The sequence below is a fragment of the Psammomys obesus genome, unplaced genomic scaffold (assembly GCF_907164565.1).
Source record: "Psammomys obesus unplaced genomic scaffold, mPsaObe1.curated_primary_1811, whole genome shotgun sequence".
Lineage (NCBI taxonomy): Eukaryota > Metazoa > Chordata > Mammalia > Rodentia > Muridae > Psammomys > Psammomys obesus.
Genome location: NW_026585689.1, coordinates 13,725,845 through 13,749,722, shown reverse-complemented (window position 1 = coordinate 13,749,722; position 23,878 = coordinate 13,725,845). Strand labels below are relative to the sequence as shown.

The 23,878-nt window shown below is 36.2% G+C and overlaps 1 protein-coding gene across 2 annotated transcripts in view; it reads left to right on the top strand.

Annotated features, from left to right (window-relative positions):
• Positions 1–23,878, top strand: part of Epha6 (EPH receptor A6) — a 979,971-nt gene that overhangs the window by 615,945 nt on the left and 340,148 nt on the right. For both annotated transcript variants that reach the window (XM_055594395.1, XM_055594404.1), the window contains one exon: positions 21,893–22,055. In XM_055594395.1, the coding sequence (XP_055450370.1) occupies positions 21,893–22,055 (163 nt within the window). The remainder of the gene's footprint in view (positions 1–21,892; positions 22,056–23,878) is intronic.

Sequence of the window (23,878 nt, the reverse complement as noted above, 5' to 3'; positions counted from 1 at the left end):
TTTTTGACAAAGAAGCTAAAACCATACAATGGAAAAATGACAGCATCTTCAACAAATGGTGCTGGTCCAACTGGATGTCTACATGCAGAAAAATGAAGATAGATCCATATTTATCACCCTGCACAAAACTAAAGTCCAAGTGGATCAAAGACCTCAACATAAAACCAGATACTCTAAATCTGTTAGAAGAAAAAGTGGGGAACAGCCTAGAACTCATTGGCACAGGAGACAACTTCCTGAACAGAACACCAACAGCACAGGCTCTAAGAGCAACAATCAATAAATAGGACCTCATGAAACTGAAATGCTTCTGTAAAGCAAAGGACACTGTCAACAGAACAAAAAGATAGCCTACATTCAGAAGGCTAATACCCAGAATATATAGAGAACTCAAGAAATTAAACACCAATAAACCAAATAATCTAATTAAAAATGGGGTACAGAGATAAACAGAATTCTCAACAGAGAAATATGGAATTGCAGAGAAACACTTAAAGAAATGTTCAATGTCCTAGTCATCAGGGAAATGCAAATCAACACAACTCTAAGATTCCATCTCACAACCATCAGAATGGCTAAGAATGAATAATTTTTAGCAGTATATAATTGGTAATCTAACTTAACCTTAGTTGCAGAATAATGAATAAAATGTAACATTCAATAGTGTATTAGTTACTCTTCTGTTACTTTGATAAAATAGCCTCACAAAACCTAATTAGGGAGAAAGATTTTGCCATGTAATTCCAGCATGTTGCAGTCCCTCATGATGAGGAACACACAGCAGCAGGGAGAAGTAGGAAGCAGGAAGTGAACTGGGGGTAGGAAAGGCTATAAAACTTCCAAGTCTTCCTCTAATAATCCACTTCTCCCAGGAAGGCTCCACAGCCTGACGATCCCACAAACTTACCCAACAGAACCACCAGTGAGGAGTAAAAGATTCAAATACTGCAGCATATGAAGGGCTCTTCACATTCAGTCTCCAACATATAGAACCCCTCAAAAGGTCCTATTTTATTTCATGTACACAAGTCATTCCTAAGGAGTATTTTAAACACTGGAAACAAACAAACAAACAACAACAACAAAACTACAAAAAGCAATTAAAATAAAAAATAATTCTCCCAAACTGGAAATGATATAAAAATATCCGTAATCATTTTATAAACATAAAGGGATCTATCATTTCAGTGAGATGGAATAAAAATAAAAAATGAATTATAAGAGACAATGGCATTATTGCAGATGGTCTGACTCTACATAGAAATTATACTAAATTCATTACAAGTTTTTTAATTAGCTGTAGCAAAGTAGCTAGCCACAAAAATTTAAATGCATTTCTATATAGAATTAGAAAGCAAAAATAAACCTAGTTTTCAAAGAAATTTAATTTCCAAAGTAAAATATATGTAGTACCTGTGAATAAATCCACAGTACTTATTATTATTATTTATTACAATTTATTCACTTTTTATCCCTGCTGAGGCCCCTCCCTCATCTCCTCCCAGTCCCAACTTCTCTCCCTCTCCCCTCCCCATGCCCCTTTCTACTGATAGGCAAGGACCTCCTCCCCTTCTATCTAATCCTAGCCTATCAGGTCTCAACAGGACTGGCTATACTGTCTTCCTCTGTGGGCTGGCAAGGCTGCATCCCCCAAGTGGAAGTGATCAGAGAGCCAGCCACTGAGTTCATGTCAGAGAAAGTCCCTGCTCCCCTTACTAGAGACACCACTTGGAGACTATGGGCTACATCTGAGCTGGAGTTCTAGGTTATCTCCATGCATGGTCCTTGGTTGGGGTATCATTCTCTCCAGGGCCCCTGGGCCCAAGGATTTTGGAGGGGGGCTCTGTTGGTCTCCTTTTGGAGCTCCTGTCCCTTCCCTGTCTTTTCTATCTCCCCGTTCTTTTAATTCAAGAAAAATTATTTAAATGGATAGAAAAACATTAAAAGTTCTCCAATAAAGACTTAATATTCATGGATAAAAGGGAAAGTTACCTTAGAGAGGTCAAATTTCTCCCAATTAATATGTAATCTTAATGAAATTCTAATAAAAATTCTAGTAGGGAAGTTTTGTGGAAAGTAACATTACAGAAAAAGAGGATGTGAACAGTTTATTGTAACAAATAGTCCAAAGACACACCAACTCAAAAATAGATTTAAATGGTTGTTGGAGGAGAGTAGAATTACAGAGGAGTAGGAATCTTACAACCTGTCCTGAACAATTTATTCTGGGTGGGAAAGAAAAAGAAAACAAAACCGCACAGTGATTTTCTACAGTTGACAGAAATTGAGCTTAATGATACCATAAAATATGTTAAGCAGTTTTTTACAGAGCCTTGCAAAACTGTTCTAGGAAAACTCAGTAAATGTTATTGTAACACAAATTCCTTTGCTGGAGAGTGAAGAAATTGAAACATAAATACACATTTGGATCCTTTATACTTTTATTAATAGAAATGTATCATTTAAAATTATGCAAGTCTCTTATTTTCCTCTGACTCTTTGATTTTACTTTTATAATGAATATTAGGGAGAAATAATCTTTGACACAAAATAAATCACTCTATATTGTTAAATAACTTCGGTATTCAAGTACATTTCTTTAATTAATTGAAGTATAGACTTAAATCAATAGGTCTATTGAAGAAAAACATAAAAACGTAATTGAGTTCTGGTTTTATTAATTTTAAAAGATATTATATATGTATATCAAACTCAAACTAAAGAGCAGCACACAGAATTCTTATCTTAACTGATAAAAATGATAAAGTGTGTTAATTGGTTTGGCATTACTATAGTACAACAATTGAGACATTAAATTATAAAGAAAATGCATTACATTGATTGTAGTTATGGAAAATACTATCTGAAAGGAAGCAGTCCCAGAGCTTTGGTTTTCTGGTGAGGGACACGTGGCAGAGATAGCTCAAATCAAGAATAAGGAAGAAGGAAGAATAAGAGATAGAGAAACATACAAACACACACACACAGAGATATACACACAAAAAAATACAGAAACAGAGAGACAAAAAGAAATACATAAAACACACAGAGACGAAGACAGAAAAAAGACGGGACTGTGAAGTCTCACAGTCCATTTGAATGGCAGGACTTAATGTCATCTCAAAACACTCAACTACTTGAAGGACCATAACATCTACTTCTGCTACCCAGGCGTATTGATAGAAGGGGTATAAACCCTTATACAAAATCTGAGGATGCTTATCTTAACCATAGCTGTAGATTTATCTCATTATATGTACAAAACACTCTATGTTTTTACAAATAACCTATTACCAGAAACACTTTATACATCCTCACTCCTTAAAGTTAGGAGAAATTTTAAATAAATTTATGAGATCTAGAGAAATGGCCTTGTTGGTAAAGTACTTGCTGTACAGTCATGAGAAGTGAGTTTAATCCACAGAATCCACGTGTAAAAACAGACAGGCAGTTGCGTTAGTGAACACTTGTAATCACAGTGCTCGGAAAGTAGGACAGGAAGACTGTTGGACCTTGACTGCCTTGCAAATAGATGAACTCCAGATTCACGGACAGAACCTATTCTCAAAACGTAAGATGGAAAGTGGCTATCTTAGGGTTTCTATTACTGTGAAGAGAGAGCATGACCACAGCAACTCATATAAAATAAAATATTTAATTGGGGCTGGATTACAGTTCAGAGACTTTGTCCATTATCATCATGGCCGGAAGCATGGCAGTATGCAGGCAGACATGGTGCTGGAGAAGAAGCTAAGAGTTCTACATCTTGATCTGTAGACACCAGAAGAAGGCTGTGTGCCACACTGGGCATAGGTTGAGCATGTATGACCTCAAAGCCCACCTCCACCGTGACACACTTCCTGCAACAAGGCCACAGCTACTCCAACAAGGCCTAATGATGCTACGCCCTGTGACTAATCACTCAAACACATGGTATATGGGGACGATTCCTATTCAAACCACAAGAGTGGCTAAGTAAAACATTCAGTTCCAGCCTCTGGCCTACACACACAGAAACATACACACACACAGGAACACATTTTTTTTTAACACAATGAGTGTGTCAACTATGGAAGACAATCACTCCACTGAAACAATTAAACCATTTTTTAATAACACGTCTAGAAGTAATATAAAGAAAATAAGATCATACATATACTCTCCAAAGTGGGCGACATATTATAGAATATCCTGAACAGTCATTCTGTTGTTGGTTGCAGTAGGCTTATTGAAGTCGTGAGTGTAAAACACACGTGTTAGTTAATATAGCCTTGCACTATGGAATAGCCTTAAACTATGGAACTTTCAAAAAAAATAATTAAGTAAAAGTAATAATTTATATCTAAGTACTTATTATTAGAACATATATAGCTTGAAAATTATAGTTTGACTTTCATTCAGAAGAGTTAAACAATTCTTTTGTGTTAGCATATTTATATTAAGAAAATGAAAATTCATTACTTTAATGATATAAAGCTTAAATGAACCTCTGTTCGTAAAGCACCCATATCTGGTACTTTCTAAAATCTAGTTGTCTTAATGGTTTCCAAAGTGTCCTTCCTTAGTGCTCTCACATGGGCGGCCGCAATAACAGCCTGTTATCATGCGCTCCTTACTGAGCTGTTAATAGCTTTACAGCCTTGCGAAGAATACACCTGCTGCTCATAAAAACATTTATGTTGCTTAAGAAGTTGGCTGTATTTTAATATCATGCATTTGCATTGACCTTGTAGAATTCATGCTGATTTGAATTTTTGGGGGAAAGAAAAACAAAAATAACAGATAGCTATCCTTTTATATGAACATATAAGTGGAAAATTAGAAAATCACTTGGTTATTGTAAGGGTTCTAATACCTCAAAAGTTATTTTTTTAATCAATAGTTTTAACCATCTTGATAGTTACCTTACGCTTTTTTTAATTCACTTAGATTTTCATTCTTCTACTGTTGCTGTCCTAATTTACTGTCTTAAAAATTAACTTTCATATAGATTTACTTTGGAAAGAAAGTGGTGACAAGTACTAATGTTTCCTCAGGGAAACAATAGAAATACCAACGTTTCCTCAGGGAAAATATAAGAATTGTAATTAATATGAATCTCTCTTATTTAACTCATAGTAACTTCACAGGTATATCATTAAAAAATATAAAATTATAGCTAAAGGACATTCTGCAGTTTTCCATGGTTGGATGCCATCTAAAATTGGTTTTGGCTAAGTTTCAATCGCAAAGGCAACTTTCCCTAAACCTGTACTTGATCCTTTTCACAAAAGGACATTTAAATATGACAGTGGAAACAATCGCATATCCCTCTACTCTTGTGATTTTTTTTTTTGTAGATAAATAAAGCAGGTGAATGAATATGTCTCTCCTCTCTAACTTACCTATGCCTAAATGTTCAGAACTATGACATCTCCTGCTGCATATAACACATGGATAATTTTCTGGTTAACAAACTATTCATGACTGTATGCTTCATTTTGGCATATTCAATAATTCCATATTTTTAGGGAACATTATAAAGCCAAAGTGGCAGTAGTTGCATGTAATGTCAGAGCTCCTGAGGCTATGATGGAGGATTATGAGTTTAGGCCAGCTTTGGCTCCAAAACAAACAAGAAAAAACTGTATCTAAAATAAAATAACAAATTTACAACACGTGGTTCATACCGTCTATAAACTTAGTCCAATCGTTCATTAGCATAGAAATAAAGGCCATTTTCCCCGCTCCAGTTCAACGTGGTGGATAGAGGCAGCTGGCAGACGTGCAGTCCTTGGCTCCTAAAGTATAGAATATCCAAGGCTTCTTCTGTTGTACTAATGAGGGCTGCATTCATAATCGTCCAGCGTTCATGCCCACAGGTAAAGGTTATTGACCTTGAACCCAGATAACTCAGTCTTAAAGATAGTCTACCACCTGAAGCAATCTCTCATCATTGAAATTCTACCTACATATAGATAACATGCCCAAACTTATTCATCAAAGGATCACACACTTGGGCACTTGGGTAAGCTATCCCAAATTTCTGGTCAGGAAGTAATAAGAGTCAAGTTTCTGTGTTTCTCAGGGGACATTTACTAAGGGACCAATGCAGTCCATTTGACTCACTCAAAATATAGTGATTATTAAAATCTGTCTTGTTCTATGCAACAAATGTTTCTGTTCTCAACATGTACATCTATTTGATTGCCAATTAGAATCACTTTACATGAAATATCTTTTGATACAGTATTGTGAGACAGTTGAAGCCAAGGATTTACACTCATTCCTTATCAGGCTGTACATTTAATTCCCCTATCAGTGGACATGGGGAGAGGGATAGGGGAGGAAGAGGAAGAAAAGGAGGGTAGAACCAGGAAGAGATGAGGGAGGGAGCTGCAACTGGGATACAAATTGAATAAATTGTAAATAACAATAAAAAATAAAACAAAAAAAAACAGTTAACAGTTTTACTCTTTCTCAGAAGTCTTTTGCCTCCTATGGTTGGAAATAAAACAAAGTAGTGTGCAGTGTCTTCAGCTAGAATTCATTAATGATAGATGCAAATTATATGGAATAGTAACAAAATATCATCTACTTAAACTTTGGTAGGGCCAAGTACTTTCAAAGTCAGAGGTCTTTATACCATAGTACAAAGTGTGACCAAGTTCTATATAGGAAATATATTCATTTTTTTCTTGCATCTTTGTGTTCACCAACATATTAATAAAAGGGTAATGTGAAATAATGCACATTTCATATATAAACTTTCTTAGTGACATTTGGCCTTCTTATATTGTTTGATGTTACAAACTATGAATGATAGGGTATGACCTTCAGGTGATGTTAACATCCTAGCTCAACCAGCAAGAACTACCAAGCGACTTTGGCAGTAGTGTCAGTTGTGTCATCTATATGACCAATGTCGTGGAGTAGATGTGAGAATTTTCTGCTGGGAATGTTCCTTGCCTTTAGCACAGAAAGCTGTATGAAAGTGTTTATGCTTTTAATTGATTTAATTTAATTTAATTAACCTGGCCTGTCATTACAGGCTAAAATGTCATCCATTCTTACTAAAAATTACTATTCTTAAACTGAGTAAGCATTTTTATTTGTATTTTATTTATTTGTGTTTATTTATTAAAATAAATAAAAATGTTTTTTTTTTCTTGAAATGGTGCGTTAGTGATTTGACTAGAAAAATAGTAGCAAAAGCTATTCTCTGCTCTAAAACCTGGGATTTCAGCCTGAATGCTGGAAATTTGTCTAGGATAGGGGTATGGAAAGCTGGCTAAGCATGGGAAAGCACCTGACATCAAAACATGGCAATGCCAAGCCTCAGTTCAGTCCCTTGAACCCACCTCATGGAAGGCAAGCACACTTCAAGCTTCCCTCAATATCAATGTGAAACTGCTCACCTACAATCAGACAACACATCTCTTTCATTCTCTTCTCTCTTCTCTGTCTGTCTCTCTGTCTCTCTCTCTCTCTGTCTCTCTGTCTCTCTCTCTCTCTCTTAGGTCTCCACTTGTATGCTCACACATCATAGACACACGCAAAAGTAAATAAATAATGCTTGTATCTCTACTTAAAAGAATTTCTACATCATATTTTGATGTCAGAAGTATGTCACAAGACAATGTATTTTGTAGCTGATTTAGAAAAACGTCACAGTACATATTAACAAATCATACTATCATTCAGTGGAGCCTCTTCTTTGAAGTATTTCTCATATTCCACCACTGCTCTCTCCCACTCCAGTACAACGTTGCCCATCTGACCTGACTTTAATTCTTCCAGAAATAGCAATCTAGACCTGCTTAAAAGCAGTCTACTGCTACTGTGTTTATTTAATTTTCAAAACTGTACTGTTTATTTCTATCCTATCAGCACTATGATCACAAACAAAACTGTCTTTGTTTTTGTTTTTGTTTTATTTTGTTTAGATCTATTCTTTCCTCTAGCTTTGCAATTTTTTTAAGTTACATTACATAGTTTGGTAGAACTAACGAAAGGACCACTCCATTCTGCCACATTGTTACAGTGATTTATCTTTAGAAATGTTCACTTTGACATTTGTTGTAACATTTATACTTGAGAAAATGCAGATATGCATGTTAATGTTTCTAAAAATGCTAAGTGTATTTTTCTCTCTTTGACACTTATTGCTAACGTATGCTAATTTTTATAATAAAATTCTTTTTATCTAGCTTTTATGTAACTATCTTACAATCTGACCTCAGCTACTACTGTCTTTAAGATTCCTAAACTTTCAACATATTTAGTTAAAATTTAGAGCAATCATCAAATATTCTTAAGGCAAATAATTTTCTTTTGGAATTTCTGCTGTTACATAAAATCATTTCAGTAACCTAATATATGTAAATTATTTAAAAGTTTTGTTCTTTAATATTTCTATTTCTGCTTTGTCTAACAGCACATTTAATCTTTATCACCTATGCTTCGATATATTTAGTAAATAATTTATATCTTTAAGAAAGAATGACAAATCCACAAAGAATGGAGAAATGCCCCCAAAAATCCTCAACTCAACACAAAGAACTATAAGCAACTCAGGAAAGCTGGGAGAGGGAGAGATGGTCTTCCAAAGGGAAAAGCACACCAATTGATGGTCCAATGGGAAATAGTAAGCCCTGAAAACATACTAAAAGTAAAATTATCCACATTGAATGGGTTATATTTAAGAACATATATGTACATACAAATATGTATATGCATATAATAACAATTGGTGGGAAAAGTAGCCATGATTTTGAAGAAGTGCAGGAAGGGTTCAAGGGTTGGGGAGGAAAGAGATGGGAGAAATGTAATTGCATTATTATAAAATTACAAATACAAATAAAAATAATGAATATACTTAAATTTATATACTTAAAAACTTAAACTAATATATTTAAATTATAGTAAAAATTTTGCACTGAAGAAATTTTTCTTTGTGGACAAATATGTATGCAGGTTTAAACATTTCATTTTACTTCAATACCTTCATAAATATGTGTAATACAGGACAGAAGAGAAATAGTATCCCACCAATATGAAAGTTAAATAGCATCAAAACTGATGGAAAAATTTAAACTGAATAAATATTAAGAACATGTACTGAGATATTTCAACAAAATAGTTTTGTGTTTGTTTGTTTGTTTGTTTGTTTGTTTGTTTGTTTGTTTGAGACAGGGTCCCTCTTGATAGCACTGGCTGGCCTGGAACTCATAGAGATCTACCTGCCCCACTCCCAAGGGCTGGGATTAAAGGTGTACATCAGCATTTGTGGCAAAATATTAATTTTTAGGTTTTGTAGCTAAAGTCTGCTGTTTACAATATTCCTAAGAAAACAAATTGGCTACTTGACACCGTACCAGTGTATATTTTGGTGGAGTTCTTTTTTTTTTGAGATTTTATGAATCTATTTATTTATTTATTTATTTATTTATTTATTCATTCATTCATTTGTTTATTGAGACAGGGTCTCTCTGTGTATCCTTGGCTGTCCTGGACTTGCTTTATAGACCAAGCTGGTCTCAAACTCACACTTATCTGTTTGCCTCTGCCTCTCTGAGTTTTGGGATTAAAGGTGTGCAGAAATTGTGGTATTTTTACACAATGGAATACTACTCAGCAATCAAAAAAGAGGAAATCATGAAATTTGCAGGCAAATGGTGGGATCTAGAAAAGATCATTCTGAGTGAAGTATCCCAGAAGGAGAAAGACAAACATGGAATATACTCGCTTATATAGACCTAAAAGCTATGATAAATATAATGAAATCTATACACCTAAAGAAGATAATCAAGAAAGCACACACGAGGTATGATGATCGATCTTCATTTAGAAAGACAAATGGGATATGCATTGAATGTATGACAGGAGCGTACCGCAGAAGGCATCTGAAAGATTCTACCTAGCAGTGTATCAAGGTAGATACTAAGACTCATAACCAAACCTTCAGCAGAGAGCAGGGAATCATATGAAAGAAGGGGAGTTTGATGTGGAAAGGATAGGAGCTCCACAAGGACCAAACATATCTGGGCACAGGGTCTTTTCTGAGATGGACACTCAACCAAAGACCATGAAAGGATAAAACCTAGAACCTTTGCTAGGATGTGACCCGTGATAGCTCAGTAATCAATTGGTTTCCCATAGTAAGGGGAACAAGGACTATTTCTAACAGGAACTCAATGACTGGCTCTTTGACCACCCCACCTCCCAAGGGAGAAGCAGTACTGTTAGGCCACAGAGGAGGACTTTGCAGCCAGTCCTGAAAATACCTGACAAAACGGAGTCATATGAAAGGGGAGGAGGTCCTCCCCTATCAGTGGACTTGGAAAGGGGCAGGGAGGAGATGAGGGAGGGAGGGTGGGACTGGGGAGGGAAGGAGGGATACAGCTGGGATACAGAATTAACAAAATGTGACTAATGAGAATAATAAAAATAAATAAATAAATAAATAAAATAATTTTTAAATTAAAAAAAAAGGTGTGCACCACTACATATGGCTGAGATGGTATTTTTTAATTATTTTTATTTTATTAATTACAGTTTATTCTCTTTGTATCTCCCCTGTACCTCCCAATCCCACCCTCCCTCTCCCCTACCTGTGCTCCTCCCCCAGTCCACTGATAAGGAAGGTCCTCCTCCCCTTCCTTCTGATCCTACTCTATCATGTCTCATCAGGAGTGGCTGCATTGTCTTCCTCTGTGGCCTGGTAAGGCTGGTCCCCCATCAGGGGGAGGTGATCAAAGACCAGGCCAGTCAGTTCCTGTCAGAGACAGTCCCTGTCCCCATTAATATGGAGGCCACTTGGACACTGAAATGCCATAGACTACAACTGTGCTGGGGTTACAGGCCATCTCCATGAGTGGTTCTTGGCTGAAATATTAGTTTCAGAAAAGACCCCTGTGCCCAGATTTTTGGATCTGTTGCTGTCCTTGTGGAGCTCCTGTCCTCTCCAGATCTTACCATCTCTCACTTCTTTCATAAGATTCCTTGCTCTCTGCCCAAAGTTTGGCTATGAGTTTCAGCATCAGCTTAGATACCCTGCAGGGTAGAGCCTTTCAGAGGCCTTCTGTGGTAGGCTCCCATGCTGTTCCCTGTTTTCTCCCTCCTCCGATGTCCATCCTCTTTGCCTTTCTGAATGGGGATTGAGCATCTTAGCTAGAGTCCTCCTTTCTGATTAGCTTCCTTAGGTGTACAGATTTTGGTATGTTTATCCTAAATTACAGGTCTAATATCCACTTATGAGTGAATATATACCCTGTGTGTCTTTCTGCTTCTGGAATACCTCACTCAGGATGATCTTTTCCAGTTCCCACTGCTGGTAGAAATGTAAACTTATACAACCACTTTGGAATTCAATCTGGCACTTTTTCAGACAATTAGGAATAGCCTGGAACTCATAGAGATCTACCTGTCCTACTCCCAAGGCCTGGGATTAAATCTTCCTCAAGATCCAGCTATCCCACTCCTAGGCATATATCCAAAAGACGCTCAAGTACACAACAAGGACATCTGCTCAACCATGTTTGTAGCAGCTTTATTTGTAATAGCCAGAAGCTGGAAACAGCCCAGATGCCCCTCAGTTGTAGAACAGATACAGAAATTGTGGTACATCAATACAATGGAATATTACTCAGCGATAAAAACAAAACAAAACAAAACAAAAAAACGGGAATAATGAAATTCGCAGGTAAACGCTGAGATGGTATTTTGATAACATTTTTTCCTTTCCCTTTCCTTCCTGCAAACCCCACTAAATACAAACCCTATTTTTCTTTAATTTTACACCTTCTGTCATCTCTTATTATATTATGTATGTTTCTATTCGCATGTACAAACATGTTGCTAAACATAATTGCTGAATTCATATAACATTGCCTGTGTGTATGCTTTCAGGGCTGCCCATTTGGCACGGGAAAATCAATTGCTGCACACTTCTCTGGAAAGAACCATCTTTTCCTCTCTCAGTATTACTCAGTTGTTACTAAATATGGGTTAAAAAAATCATTTTCCTCACCTCTCACTTGAGTTTTCATTTAGTTGATGTCACCTAATTTTAGAATTCTTATGCTATAAGAATAATTTAATAATAAACTAAGCATTTAAAGGTAAATTACAGAGCAATAAAACCAGTTCTTCATTCATACTTGAGAAAACTGTCATGACAGTTGACTCAATTCTGAGCCTTGGCAAACTATTTGAAGTGGTGCAAATATAAATGCATTTTTAATGATTTGATTTTTACTCGCTATTGGCAAGTGCTCTTAAAATAAGAATGCTATGTTAGATATCTTCTGGATTCTATATCAACTTTTACGCTTTTACATTTTAACGTTATTATTACAACAGACATGGACATTTGAGGTAGGTATACACATTCCCATTTCATGCGTGGACTGATTTTACTGGTCTATTCCTAATTCTAGAATTTTCTAGTCCTAATTCTAGACATGCTATACTAATTTAACCATATTGCTAGCAGAAATTGTTCATTTAATTTTATGTAATTATTTATATATATCTTATCAACTGATTTTTAATATCTGATTTAAGATTAATAGCCATTTCCTATTGCTGAACATTTAGTGAACTAGGAATGCATTGGATTTCATTTTATATGAATCATTATACACACTGGAAGAAATATATAAAAAAAGGACATGAAGGTGTTTCACAGTGATTTGTGGTCTTGAATTTTGAATTACTTGGGGTAATCAAGAGTTGATTGTAGTAAATTACAGCTAGAGTAAATTAAATGACACTTCTCAAGTGTAGACAAATATGCTTATATATTTAAAATCACTACTTCTACAGTTTTCTTACTTGTGCATATTTTAAAATTTTTTCATAGCAGGAAAAACATTCAAGAGCACTCTACCCACTATCCAGGTATAATTTACTAACCCCCTCCCCCTGGGGCGGGAGGAAGGAAGGCTTTTCAAGTCAGGAACTTCTTGCACGGTTTAAAAATGAGAGAAAAGAAAGCAGGATTTTTTTTGTTGTTGTTTGATAGCTATAAAAACCAACAGTGAATTTTCTTGATATGATGATCAACATGCAGGATGCAGGCAGAGCTGGTTCGCTCAAGCTAAGGAAAGGAAGAGACCAGCAAATAGAAGTATTATTCTCTGTGGATTTTGATGATAAAATCAGTCACCCAGAAGAACAAACCTACAGGCCTTTTAGCTTGCTCTTAAATCTGAGAGAGTGAGCCATCCCTGCCCCCTTGTGCTGGGGAGGTAGTGGGCACATGGAACTACCAAAAAAATTATATGTTTCTCCTGATGATATCATTCCTGAACATTCCAAAGAAAAGTTTTACATATAATATTTAGACATAATAATAAAATAACATGTCATAAGCAGAGGCCTGTGATAAGAAAAAAGTTTAAAAAGTCGCTTATAAAGAATAGATTAACATTTTTGTGGAAATATCATTAAATCCAAAATTTTTATTTAAAAGTATAATGCTATGTTCTTAATAAATACTAACAGGTCAGCTGTACTGCAGGAATAAAATGATAGTTCACTATAAATTTATTGTACATTAAAATGAAAAACATATAGTCAAGTTGTCAGGAGATAAATTATTTTATGAACATAACTGAGTGTAAGCACAAAAGAACAAAAGCTGAGTTCTTAGCAAACAAGTAAATCAGACACAATTGCATTAACAACACAATTTAATGTTGTTTGAATAAATATAAAACTGAAATTATGCTTCTGTTTTTATAACTGCTATATATTTTTTATTCAAGATCTTAGCAATGTGGCATAAAAGAAAAATAAATACATTTTTTTTCTTTTTGGCATCTTCAATATAATATTAAAGGTTTAAGAATATGATTCTTGTTCTTTTTGTCACATAGTTAAATATTTGGGATCCTGTGTCTGATTATGTGGAATTTTTTTATTTGGAACTGCAAGTGTAAATTAAAAGTTATATTTTACATAACCCACATTAATATCTATTAATTAATTCTAAAGTTTTCCTTGATGACTCTCTAGAAATTTCTCAATAGACAATCCTAAATAGCAAAAATAAAATGATGGTTTTCCATAGTTCAATGTTAGCAGAATGTGGCCCATATTTACACAAACTATTGGGCTTATTCTAGCAAATAACTAGGTTATGATTTAGAAGGACAGTTTCTATATACTGTATTGATTATTTTGGGTGGAATAAATTCCTTCTCTCCAGAGAACTTTAAAGAATTAATGCTGAGGTCTAATCAAAGTAAACTGACACAAGAATAGAAATGGTGTCTTATAACATATGCCCTTTTATAATTCCCTATTTGACAGAGATGCTACACCTTCAGATATTGCATTCAGTCTACTCATTTGGTACAGGGTTATAAAATTCATAGAGATGGAGTACACTCGGAGTCATTTCTAGAGTTTTAACATTCTAATTAAATCCAAGAAAAGACTGAAGAGTCAACCACGATGCTGTCTTAATATGTTTAGTTATGATTCCATGAGAAGCAATGTTGATTAAAAGAAGACTATGGTATCAAAGGAGACATAGGAAAAAAAATCTTAAAGTATATTTTAATACTATATTTTTCTTGTCCCAGAAAATTATTATGAGGACTAAACAATGCCTGTAAAAACATCTTTACAGTCCTAAAACACTACATAAATCCTCTTCCTGTGACTACTGATACCTCTATATCTGTAAGTCTGTTAAAAAAAAAAAGTCAAAAGCATTATTATTAAATATACATCTAGTGAATCTAGCTAATTTAAAATTAAAAATTTACATCAAAATTTAAAATTAAAGACGTGATGTCTCTTAGATCTAAATCTGACTAGATCTAAATACTTTAAGATAAAGCAAACCTTCTAAAGGAACACTGTCAGTGCTGGCCTTTTGGATTGGGTGCTCTAGAGCCTTGCAAAGAGTGAGAACTCAGTGCACTTTGCAAGATGAATGTGTTAGCATAGGAGTAAACAGAAGTCTTGAGAAGGAATGTTATAGAAGCAGAGTTAACATCAAATCCAAAACTGGAGCAGTCTGACCCAGAACTCTACACCTTACCTTCTACTGAGCCTGGGTGTGTTACTTGTGACTGTAGAGAAATGCAGAGAAAGAGAGAGACTGAGCACTGGAGCCTCTGTCTTTTCATTCCCTTTCAGTTTAAATCATATACTCCATCAGGCTCTTGTGAGAGGGAGGGGTTTTTGTTTTTGTTGTCTTATCATAAAAAGTTGCCACCTTCAGAGATAAAGCTATATTCATTATTTTAAGAGGACAGAAGGTCCAATGTCACAGTAAGACTTCATTCTCAATAAAACCTTTGTTGTCAGCACCTAGGAAGCGGCAATTCAAACTCTAGAGTCTTCCTATAAGAATATACTGTAAAGAAATGCTGGGACCTCTAGAGAATTATGAATAAATGTACAGTTTAAGAGTGCCCTGATGTATGTACCGAATAACAATATATTCATACACTTTTATTTTGAACTTTTATTCTTCAATAATAGTAGACAGCATGTGTAGATTTTATTCTGTGACATGAGACTCATAACACGCTATTAGCATTCATTGTTATTACGTGTGTTTTCCCTAGACTTGGTGCTGTTTTCTGTGCTGATTAAAAAAGACGTAGTTAAACTGTTTGCCTTGAAACCAACATGTATCACTGCCTGACTGTCTGTCACCAACCAGAGTTCAGTGTCCAGGACACTGTCACAAATCAAATGGAGATAAGCTCTTGGGTATAGAGTGTATAAATTCTGTACCTAGAAAGGTTTACTAGTCATAATTCTGGATCTTCCACAAAACATATCTTAAAGTACTCTTCAGAAATTAGTAAAGTTACATAGTGGGTATAGCTAATGTGGTACTTGCTATGAAAATGGGAAAACAGAGAGATTGCATGTGTACATGTATATTTGAAGTATGTACATTTGAAGTATGAGAGTTAAGCTTGAAACACAAGTTAGAAGACAATACAATAAGCACAAGCAAAGTAGAGAGAAGGAAGATGATTTACAGTATAAGCAGATAACAAATTATGTAAGCAAGAATGTAAAATTGAGAGAAAACATATCTACGTTACTTCAAATGTCTTGAAATTACAAAAAAAAGTAACATTAAGAATTATATGAAAATAAAATAAAAAGAATTATCTGAGAAGGTGACGCAAACCTTGTTGGAGTAACCAACCAATGTGTGATTTGACTTAAGGCTCATACCATGAGACGGAATCCTTTTGCAATACTATCTGGGTGACCAAGAATCTGAAACTAGATTACACGGGGACTTAGATAAAATCAAATACTGCTGTTCTATATTTTAAAAAAGCAAAGAAAAAGAATCACAAAACAAATGACATTTTGCTATATTCAGAGATCAGTGTCTTGATCAGTCATCATTGGAGAATTTTCCTCCTGCAGCAGATGAGAATAAATATAGAGACCCAGCCAGACACTATATGCAGAGAATGAGAGACCTTTAAACACTGACCTCTAAGTGTGATGTCTCAGTCAAATCCCTCCCCTCAGGGCTCAAATAACCCAGAGGAAAAGAAGGGGGGACATAAGAGTCAGAGGAAACAGAGGACACAAAGAAAATGGGGCCCTGGAGCTGAAAGGAGACATGGACACATGCCCACATCTCTAACCCACAAGCTAGCTCACTAGTAAATGAAAATTTAGATTCCTCCAAGGGAAGGAAAGATTAGGTGGAAAAACTACTCTTAGGGTAAGTGCATGACCAGCAGTAGATGGCAAACAGAAAATGAATTCAAAAGCATTTTTGTGGGTTCCTTGTCTCTGCCTTGACAGGGCTGGTCTTTTTATCCTACAGGTCATTGTGCACCTTTTATGGCTTCCAGCTTACTGTTTTTATGGGATTTCTGAATGTGGAGCAAGTGGATTTCCTATGTCTATATTCATTTTTGTGTGTGCCTTCTCCTGAGCTCTGTTCCTTCCTTTTTATTTTGTTTTCTTTTCTTCAAATCCAATGTGTTAGTCTTATTATATTCAGTTTTGTTATACTATGTTTTATTAGTATCCCTTAGAAGCTTGCTGCTTTCTAATGAGAGACAAAAAGAGGTTAGGTCTGGGTGGGAGAGATGTTGAGGAGGAAGTGGGAGGAGTTGAAGGAATAGAGCTATAATTAAGATATATTTTATGAGAAGAAAATCTATTCTCAATAAAAGGGAAAAAAGAGTAACAAATGATCATAGCTTCAAAAAGAAAAAGAAAGATCAGGTAGTCTTACAATATAGAAAAGATGAAAAAAATGTAATTTTAGGAACAGTAAAATAAATTTCAGAGCAAACTTAATGACATTCATGTCATCCAACTAGCAATTCTGATTAACAGTGATGGTGCTACTCCAGAAAAGCATTTGCAAATGCTGTATTCAAGCATATTTACAATTCATTCTGCTGGGACTAGCAAGAGATCTTGTTTCACTGTCTCTACCTCATGACAAGTGCTTAGACTTGGAATGTATAGTCAGCAAAAGAGCAGTTAGCCCATGTCCTGAGATAATAATGTCCTATGCTTGTAGCAGATAAAAGCTAGCTTGGTTTCCCATGAGTTTAAAGCTACCTAGAGGAATGGATACAGAAATTGTGGTATATCTACACAATGGAACACTACTCAGTATTAAAAACAAGGAAATCATGAAATTTGTAGGCAAATGGTAGGAACTAGAAAAGATCATGCTGAGTGAGGTATCCCAGAAGCAGAAAGATACACATGGTATATACTCACTTATAAGTGGATATTAAACATATAATATAGGATAAACATATTAAAATCTGTATACCTAAAGAAGCAAGAAGGAGGACCCTGGGCAAATGATCAATCCTCACTCAGAAAGACAATGGGACGGACATAGGAACAGGAAGAAAACAAGGAATAGGACAGGAGCCTACCACAGAGGGCCTCTGAAAGACTCTACCCAGCAGGGTATCAAAGCAAATGTTGAGATTCATAGCCAAACTTTGGGCAGAGTTCAGGGAATCTTATGAAAGAAGGGAGACATAGAAAGACCTGGAGGGGACAGGAGTTACACAAGAGAGCACCAGAACCAAAAAGTCTGACACAGGAATATTTTCTGAGACTGATACTCCAACACAGGACCATGCATGGGGATAACCTAGAACCCCTGCACAGATGTAGCCCATGGTAGCTCAGTATCCAAGTGGGTTCCATAGTAATAAGAACAGAGACTGTCTCTGACATGAACTGATTGGCCTGCTCTTTAATCACCTCCCCTGATGAAGGAACAGCCTTACCAGAGCACAGAGGAAAATAATGCAGCCAGACCTGATGAGACCTGATAGGCTAGGGTCAGATGGAAGGGGAGGAGGACCTCCCCCATTAGTGGACTTGGGGAGGGGAATGGGAGGAGATGAGGGAGGGGAGGGTAGGATTGCAAGAGGATGGAGGAGGGAGTTACAGCTGGAATAGAAAGTGAATAAACTGTAATTAATAAAAAAAATCAATTAATTTAAAAAGGGCTCCCCTCTGTGAAAAGCTAGTAGGTGGGAAGGTGTGAGAAGGGTCAACTGGCATGCAGCTGGTGGTGAGCCGAGTACATTTAAATCATGTTTTTGGCCTCAAGATTTTACTCCGGGGAAAACTACAAGCATTTTGTAAATATCAGATATCAGAAATTCTACATGCTGTTTTCAGTAGGAATTCTTGACTCTGTAACTTACTAAATAGGAAATTACTGCGTAGTAAGTTTTACTGAAGCAACAAAGACAGTGTATAATTGTTCAGCAACATTTACAAGAGTAAACTTTCCATTCCATGCCATCTGTCTTAGGGAATAAGATTAAAGTATTTTTAATTGCTTTCCAATACTTCCCATAGCCATCATTTCATATGGTAAGGCAGCATTCAAGAAACAACATAACTTATCTATTTCAGAAAATTATATCACAGATGGAATATTTTCCTCTTGCACATGAGACTGAAAACTCTTAATGAACAGCAAATTTCTATTTGAAACAATATAGTTGACAAGCATATTTCTTTGTCTTTTTCTACAGTGGCCCCCTCTCCTCTCCTCCTGTTCCCACCCTCCCATCCTCTTCCCCCATTCTCCCCTCCCCTTCCTCAGAAAAGGGAAGCGCCCCCACCCCCACCCTCCAACCCCCACTTATAAACCCACTCCAGCCTATCAAGTCACATCAGAACTTCATATATCCTCTTCTTGAGGCCAGGCAAGGCAGCCCAGCTAGGGGAAAGTGGTCCAAAAGCAGTACATGTCAGATAAGACCCACACTTCCTTTGTTGCTAAGAGACCCACGTGAAGATCAAGCCGCCCATCAATTACATATGTGTCGTGGGCCTATGTCCAGTCCGTGCAAGGTCTTTGGTTGATGCTTCAGTCTCTGTAAGCCCCTGTTGGCCTAGGTTAGTTGACATTGTTGGTCCTTTTGAGGGGTTCTTGTTCCTTCTGGGACCTTCTATCCTTCCCCACACTCCTCCACAAGTCTCCCCTGCCTTATGTTTGACAGTGTTTGACGGTGGGTCTCTACACCTGTTTCATTCAACTGCCAGCTGGAGCCTCTGAAAGGACAGTCATGCTAAGTCCCTGACTGCAAGCATTGCAGAGTATCATTAATAGTGTCCGTGGTTGGCTTTCTCCTACGGGGTGGGTCTCAGGTTGGACCAATTGTTGGTTTGTCATCCCTTCTTTCTTTGCTCCATCTTTATGCCTGTACATCCTGTAGGGTAGATTTTGGGTCTAACGTTTTGTGGGTACTTGGTGTCCCCGTCCCTCCACTGGGAAGTTGCACCTGGCTAGAAGGTGACCCCTTCAGTCTCCATGTCCCCCACAAGTAATAATCTCAGCTAGAGTCACACCCATGTCCTCCCAGGAGTCTACTCTGTCCTAGGTCTCCAGCGACAATCGTATTTTGATATCTCTATGCTATGGAGTCTTTAAGCAATTGATTACAAGCTGACTCCAGCTTTAAATTCTTAGATGATTACAGCCATAAATATTTTATAGGTATGATTTTGTTTCCTTGGCTCTCATGCTATAGATGAATAGATTTCTATTTACTTTGTTTTTCTCAAAATTGCATATATTTGTTTTGTTTATTATTTATAACATTGCTAGTTTATTTTTATAATTGATTTTTATTATTTGAAGTAGAGATGGAAAATCTGATTCTTTGATTCAGACATTGACTTACTATATTATATGTAAAGTTCTGAAAAATAAAACCTTCAAGTTTAATAGTGAGCTTTTTGTTGAGATTTTTTTTTTCAAAGCAGCATAAAGGAAATCGTTATCATAGTTCTAAACCCTAAGTCATCACCCTCAAGTACATGGAACTTGGTACATTCTCTTGAATGTGCAATTGTGCGGATTTTTACAATCTTTTCTTAAAAGTCTCTTGAAATACTGCAGTTTCCAGGCCAACCATAAATGAGATCCTGCTAATACAGACAGGCTGAAGCATCATCTTGAGCCATTCTTTCACAGGATTTTCACATTTACAGTTACAAAAACCTAAATTCACTTTGGGACCTGTTGACTTAGTTTGCTCTGTGCATTGAGAAAGTTCTTTGTATAAATACAGATTAACACTCCCTTTTCTAATATTTGGGCATTTCAGATTCAGATTTTTTTCAATGTTGGGATATTTGCATAAATATGAGTTATCCTGAGGATGGTATCCAATCTAAGCTCAAAACTCATTTAAATTTCTTACATGCATACCTGAAGGTAATTTTATGCAAAATTTTCAGTGTGCCAGCATCTTGACTAAAGCATACCATATGAATTCAGATGGGAAACTGTCCACATGAGATATCATGTCAGGACCTGAACATTTCAGCTTGAGGAGGATTTCAGAGTACAGGATTTTCAGAGTACGGAAGCTTGTGTTTTAGAATTTCTTCTGGATGTCTTATTAAAATATGAGTTTTTAGAGGAAGACTTTATAACCCGAAAAAAAAAAGTTTAGTTCATCCCCATCGCCATGTTCTTGTGAACAATCCTTTACAGAGACAAGTAAAATGAACAATTCTGTTCTGATAGGATGAGCAAGAGAAGCCACTTAAAGAACCTGAACTCGGCAGGTCATTCAGATTGCCCAGGTATGCACACTTCACCTTGCTTGGGTGAAGTGGTTAAACATAAAACCAGGAGAAAGAACCAAGCTGCCCTCCAGGTCTGTCTACGATTTCACAGGGTCTGCATGTCTTCTCTACCTGTCTGTTGTCATTGTTATGGGCACACTTTGAAGCCCATCTCACAATCACTATGTACCTTGCACATGTCTAGAAGTGGAATCTAGCATCTCAAAGGAAAAAAATCATCCTCATCATTTTAGTTATTAAAGTTCACAGATTAGTGGTAACTTCTAAGAAAACAGGGTTGTAAATAGAAGCAATTAACTACTACATAAAGATTTCAAACTTTAAAAAACTTTTTTTTTTCCTTTCACCTGCAAGCCGACTCGCAGGTTTACCTATAGATAGCCTGGTATTTTGGCACTCTATGGGTTAAAAGGAGTATTGTGTAATAGATTCATGATTCCTGACACTAATGCTAATGTGGCTAATCCAGTGCGTCCATTTTGATTAGGAAGAAGCTCCTGTTCTGTAGGAACATGCTCTCTGGCCATCACTATTCCCTAAGTTACAGTCAAAGTCTAAATCACCAAAGGTTCACGTGTAGTGCAATACAAGTAACCATTCTATTGATAAATTTCCAGATCAGAGACACATCAGATATATAATGCTGATCAACTAAGTGATAAATTGTGGAAACCCATGCTTACATTTCTTTCAAATCAATATTTTTAATATTCAGAGCATCAGTCCTCGGTCTTACTGGGGACTGTCTCTAAGAAATGATAGGGTCACACAGCCTCATTTCCTTTCTCCTTTTTTTTTCTGTCCCTAGGAGCATGAGCAGCTCACCTATTCCTCCACGAGGTCCAAGGCCCCCAGTGTCATCATCACAGGCCTCAAGCCAGCAACCAAGTACATATTTCATATCCGAGTGAGGACTGCAACAGGATACAGTGGCTACAGTCAGAAGTTTGAATTTGAAACAGGAGATGAAAGTAAGTTTCACTCATAGATATAAAGTAAGGTGCTAATTTAGGACTATTCCAGTTGACCTGATATTATAAAACGAGGTGTCCCAATTTTTAACAGACCTTCCAAATGATATATAGCTCATACAATTACCCACTCAGTCATTTGAGTTACTGTTTTGATGCTAAAAATAAATACCTCCTGAAATGCATTGCTGTAAAAAGAAATCATAAAGTGTCAGAAATATGTCCCTTTATACAGAATTTATCACACATGCTATTACATGACATCCTAATGGATGGCACGAGTCTGATTGTTTACCAGTCCCGGCATCATAACACCATACAAATGAAAACTAGGAAGACATCAAGCCACAAACAAAGGATTTCAGTAGTTAATTCAAAATATGCACATTCGGCTTATTTCAGATCAATAAATTAGTGGTCAGGAGACACATTCCATCAACACGTACATTACAAGATTAAATACAGATATATGGCTTCATGATAAACTACAGCTCAGCATACTGAAAACCAAAACAGGAGATGAAGAGAGTGAAGCATAAAACCCATTTTGAAATCCCTTAATTACTATAAACCCAGATATGTCAGTGAATACAGAAACCCATCATTCTTTCATCTTTTTAGGGTACTGGAGAGTGGCCAACATTACCATCCGTGTCACTGCAGACACTCCTGAAGTTCTGCCTGAGGTCTCAGCACCCGGTTTCCTTGCTGTTCTGTAACGACTCCTGTTTTCAGAAACAGTTCTACTTCACTTTCCCTTCCCTGGAAGGCTTTCTGAACCCCCTGTTCATAATCAGGGTCCTTATGCCATCTTGTCATATGATACCAGTCCAGTATTTTTAATTGAAACATACATCTTCTTTCAAGATTTCTAAACGATAAACCATGAGAACACAAATGGCTACCGCTTTTCAGTTAGCTTTTGTATCCTTTGGAGCCTCACTCAGAACATGTTATGTGTTCTACACATTGTTTTAGGGCAGAATTAAATATTACAATTATTAGTGGCCCAGTATATGACTACTAATGAAGAGCCTTTTACCCATGTCTCAGAATATCCTGTCCTGAAATTAACACGAATGAAAATTTACAATTGATGTCAAGTACATTTTTTATAACAGGATTCATTTTCTTACTTGACTAGATTTCTAAATAGATTTAGCTTAGTGAGTTTTCTTGAGAGTGTGTTTATAATGTAATAATTCCATACTCACAACTGTGCATTTAAAAGCTGGAGGTATTATTTCACTTATAAAGAGTAATAAATAGTTAACTTTTTTAAGCTGTGCAGTATGCTTTAATCAATACTAATGCATATAAGTGTAAATACAAAAAAAAAATCCCCCAAAAGGACAGCTTGATTTAGTGATGGCTATGTCTTTGCTTTGTATCTAGGCTATACATGACGAGTGGTTAGGAGAAAAATTCTCAGCAGGATACGGCAGGGAAACTTCTTTGAATAATTTTATATTGACTGCATTGTGTAGCTTACTTGATGACTGATAAAACATATTCCTAATAACTTTAATGACTATCACAATATTAAACACCAATATCCCAAGTATTCTTTTTAGTAATTAACCTGATCTTTCTCTTAAAACCTTTCTTTTTCTGCACTGGAGTTCGTACTTGGTCATGTAACAGGATGATAATACTATGAAGCCAACAATGACTGGACAGTTTGAATTGGGGCAGGTTTAACTCTGAGGATGTGCACAACTCTACAGTGAGCAATTTACATAGACTATTTCCTTTAATTCTGACAACACCATTCCTCTTCTTAGAAACATAATTAGCTGCATCCATAATTGTACAGCAGAGTG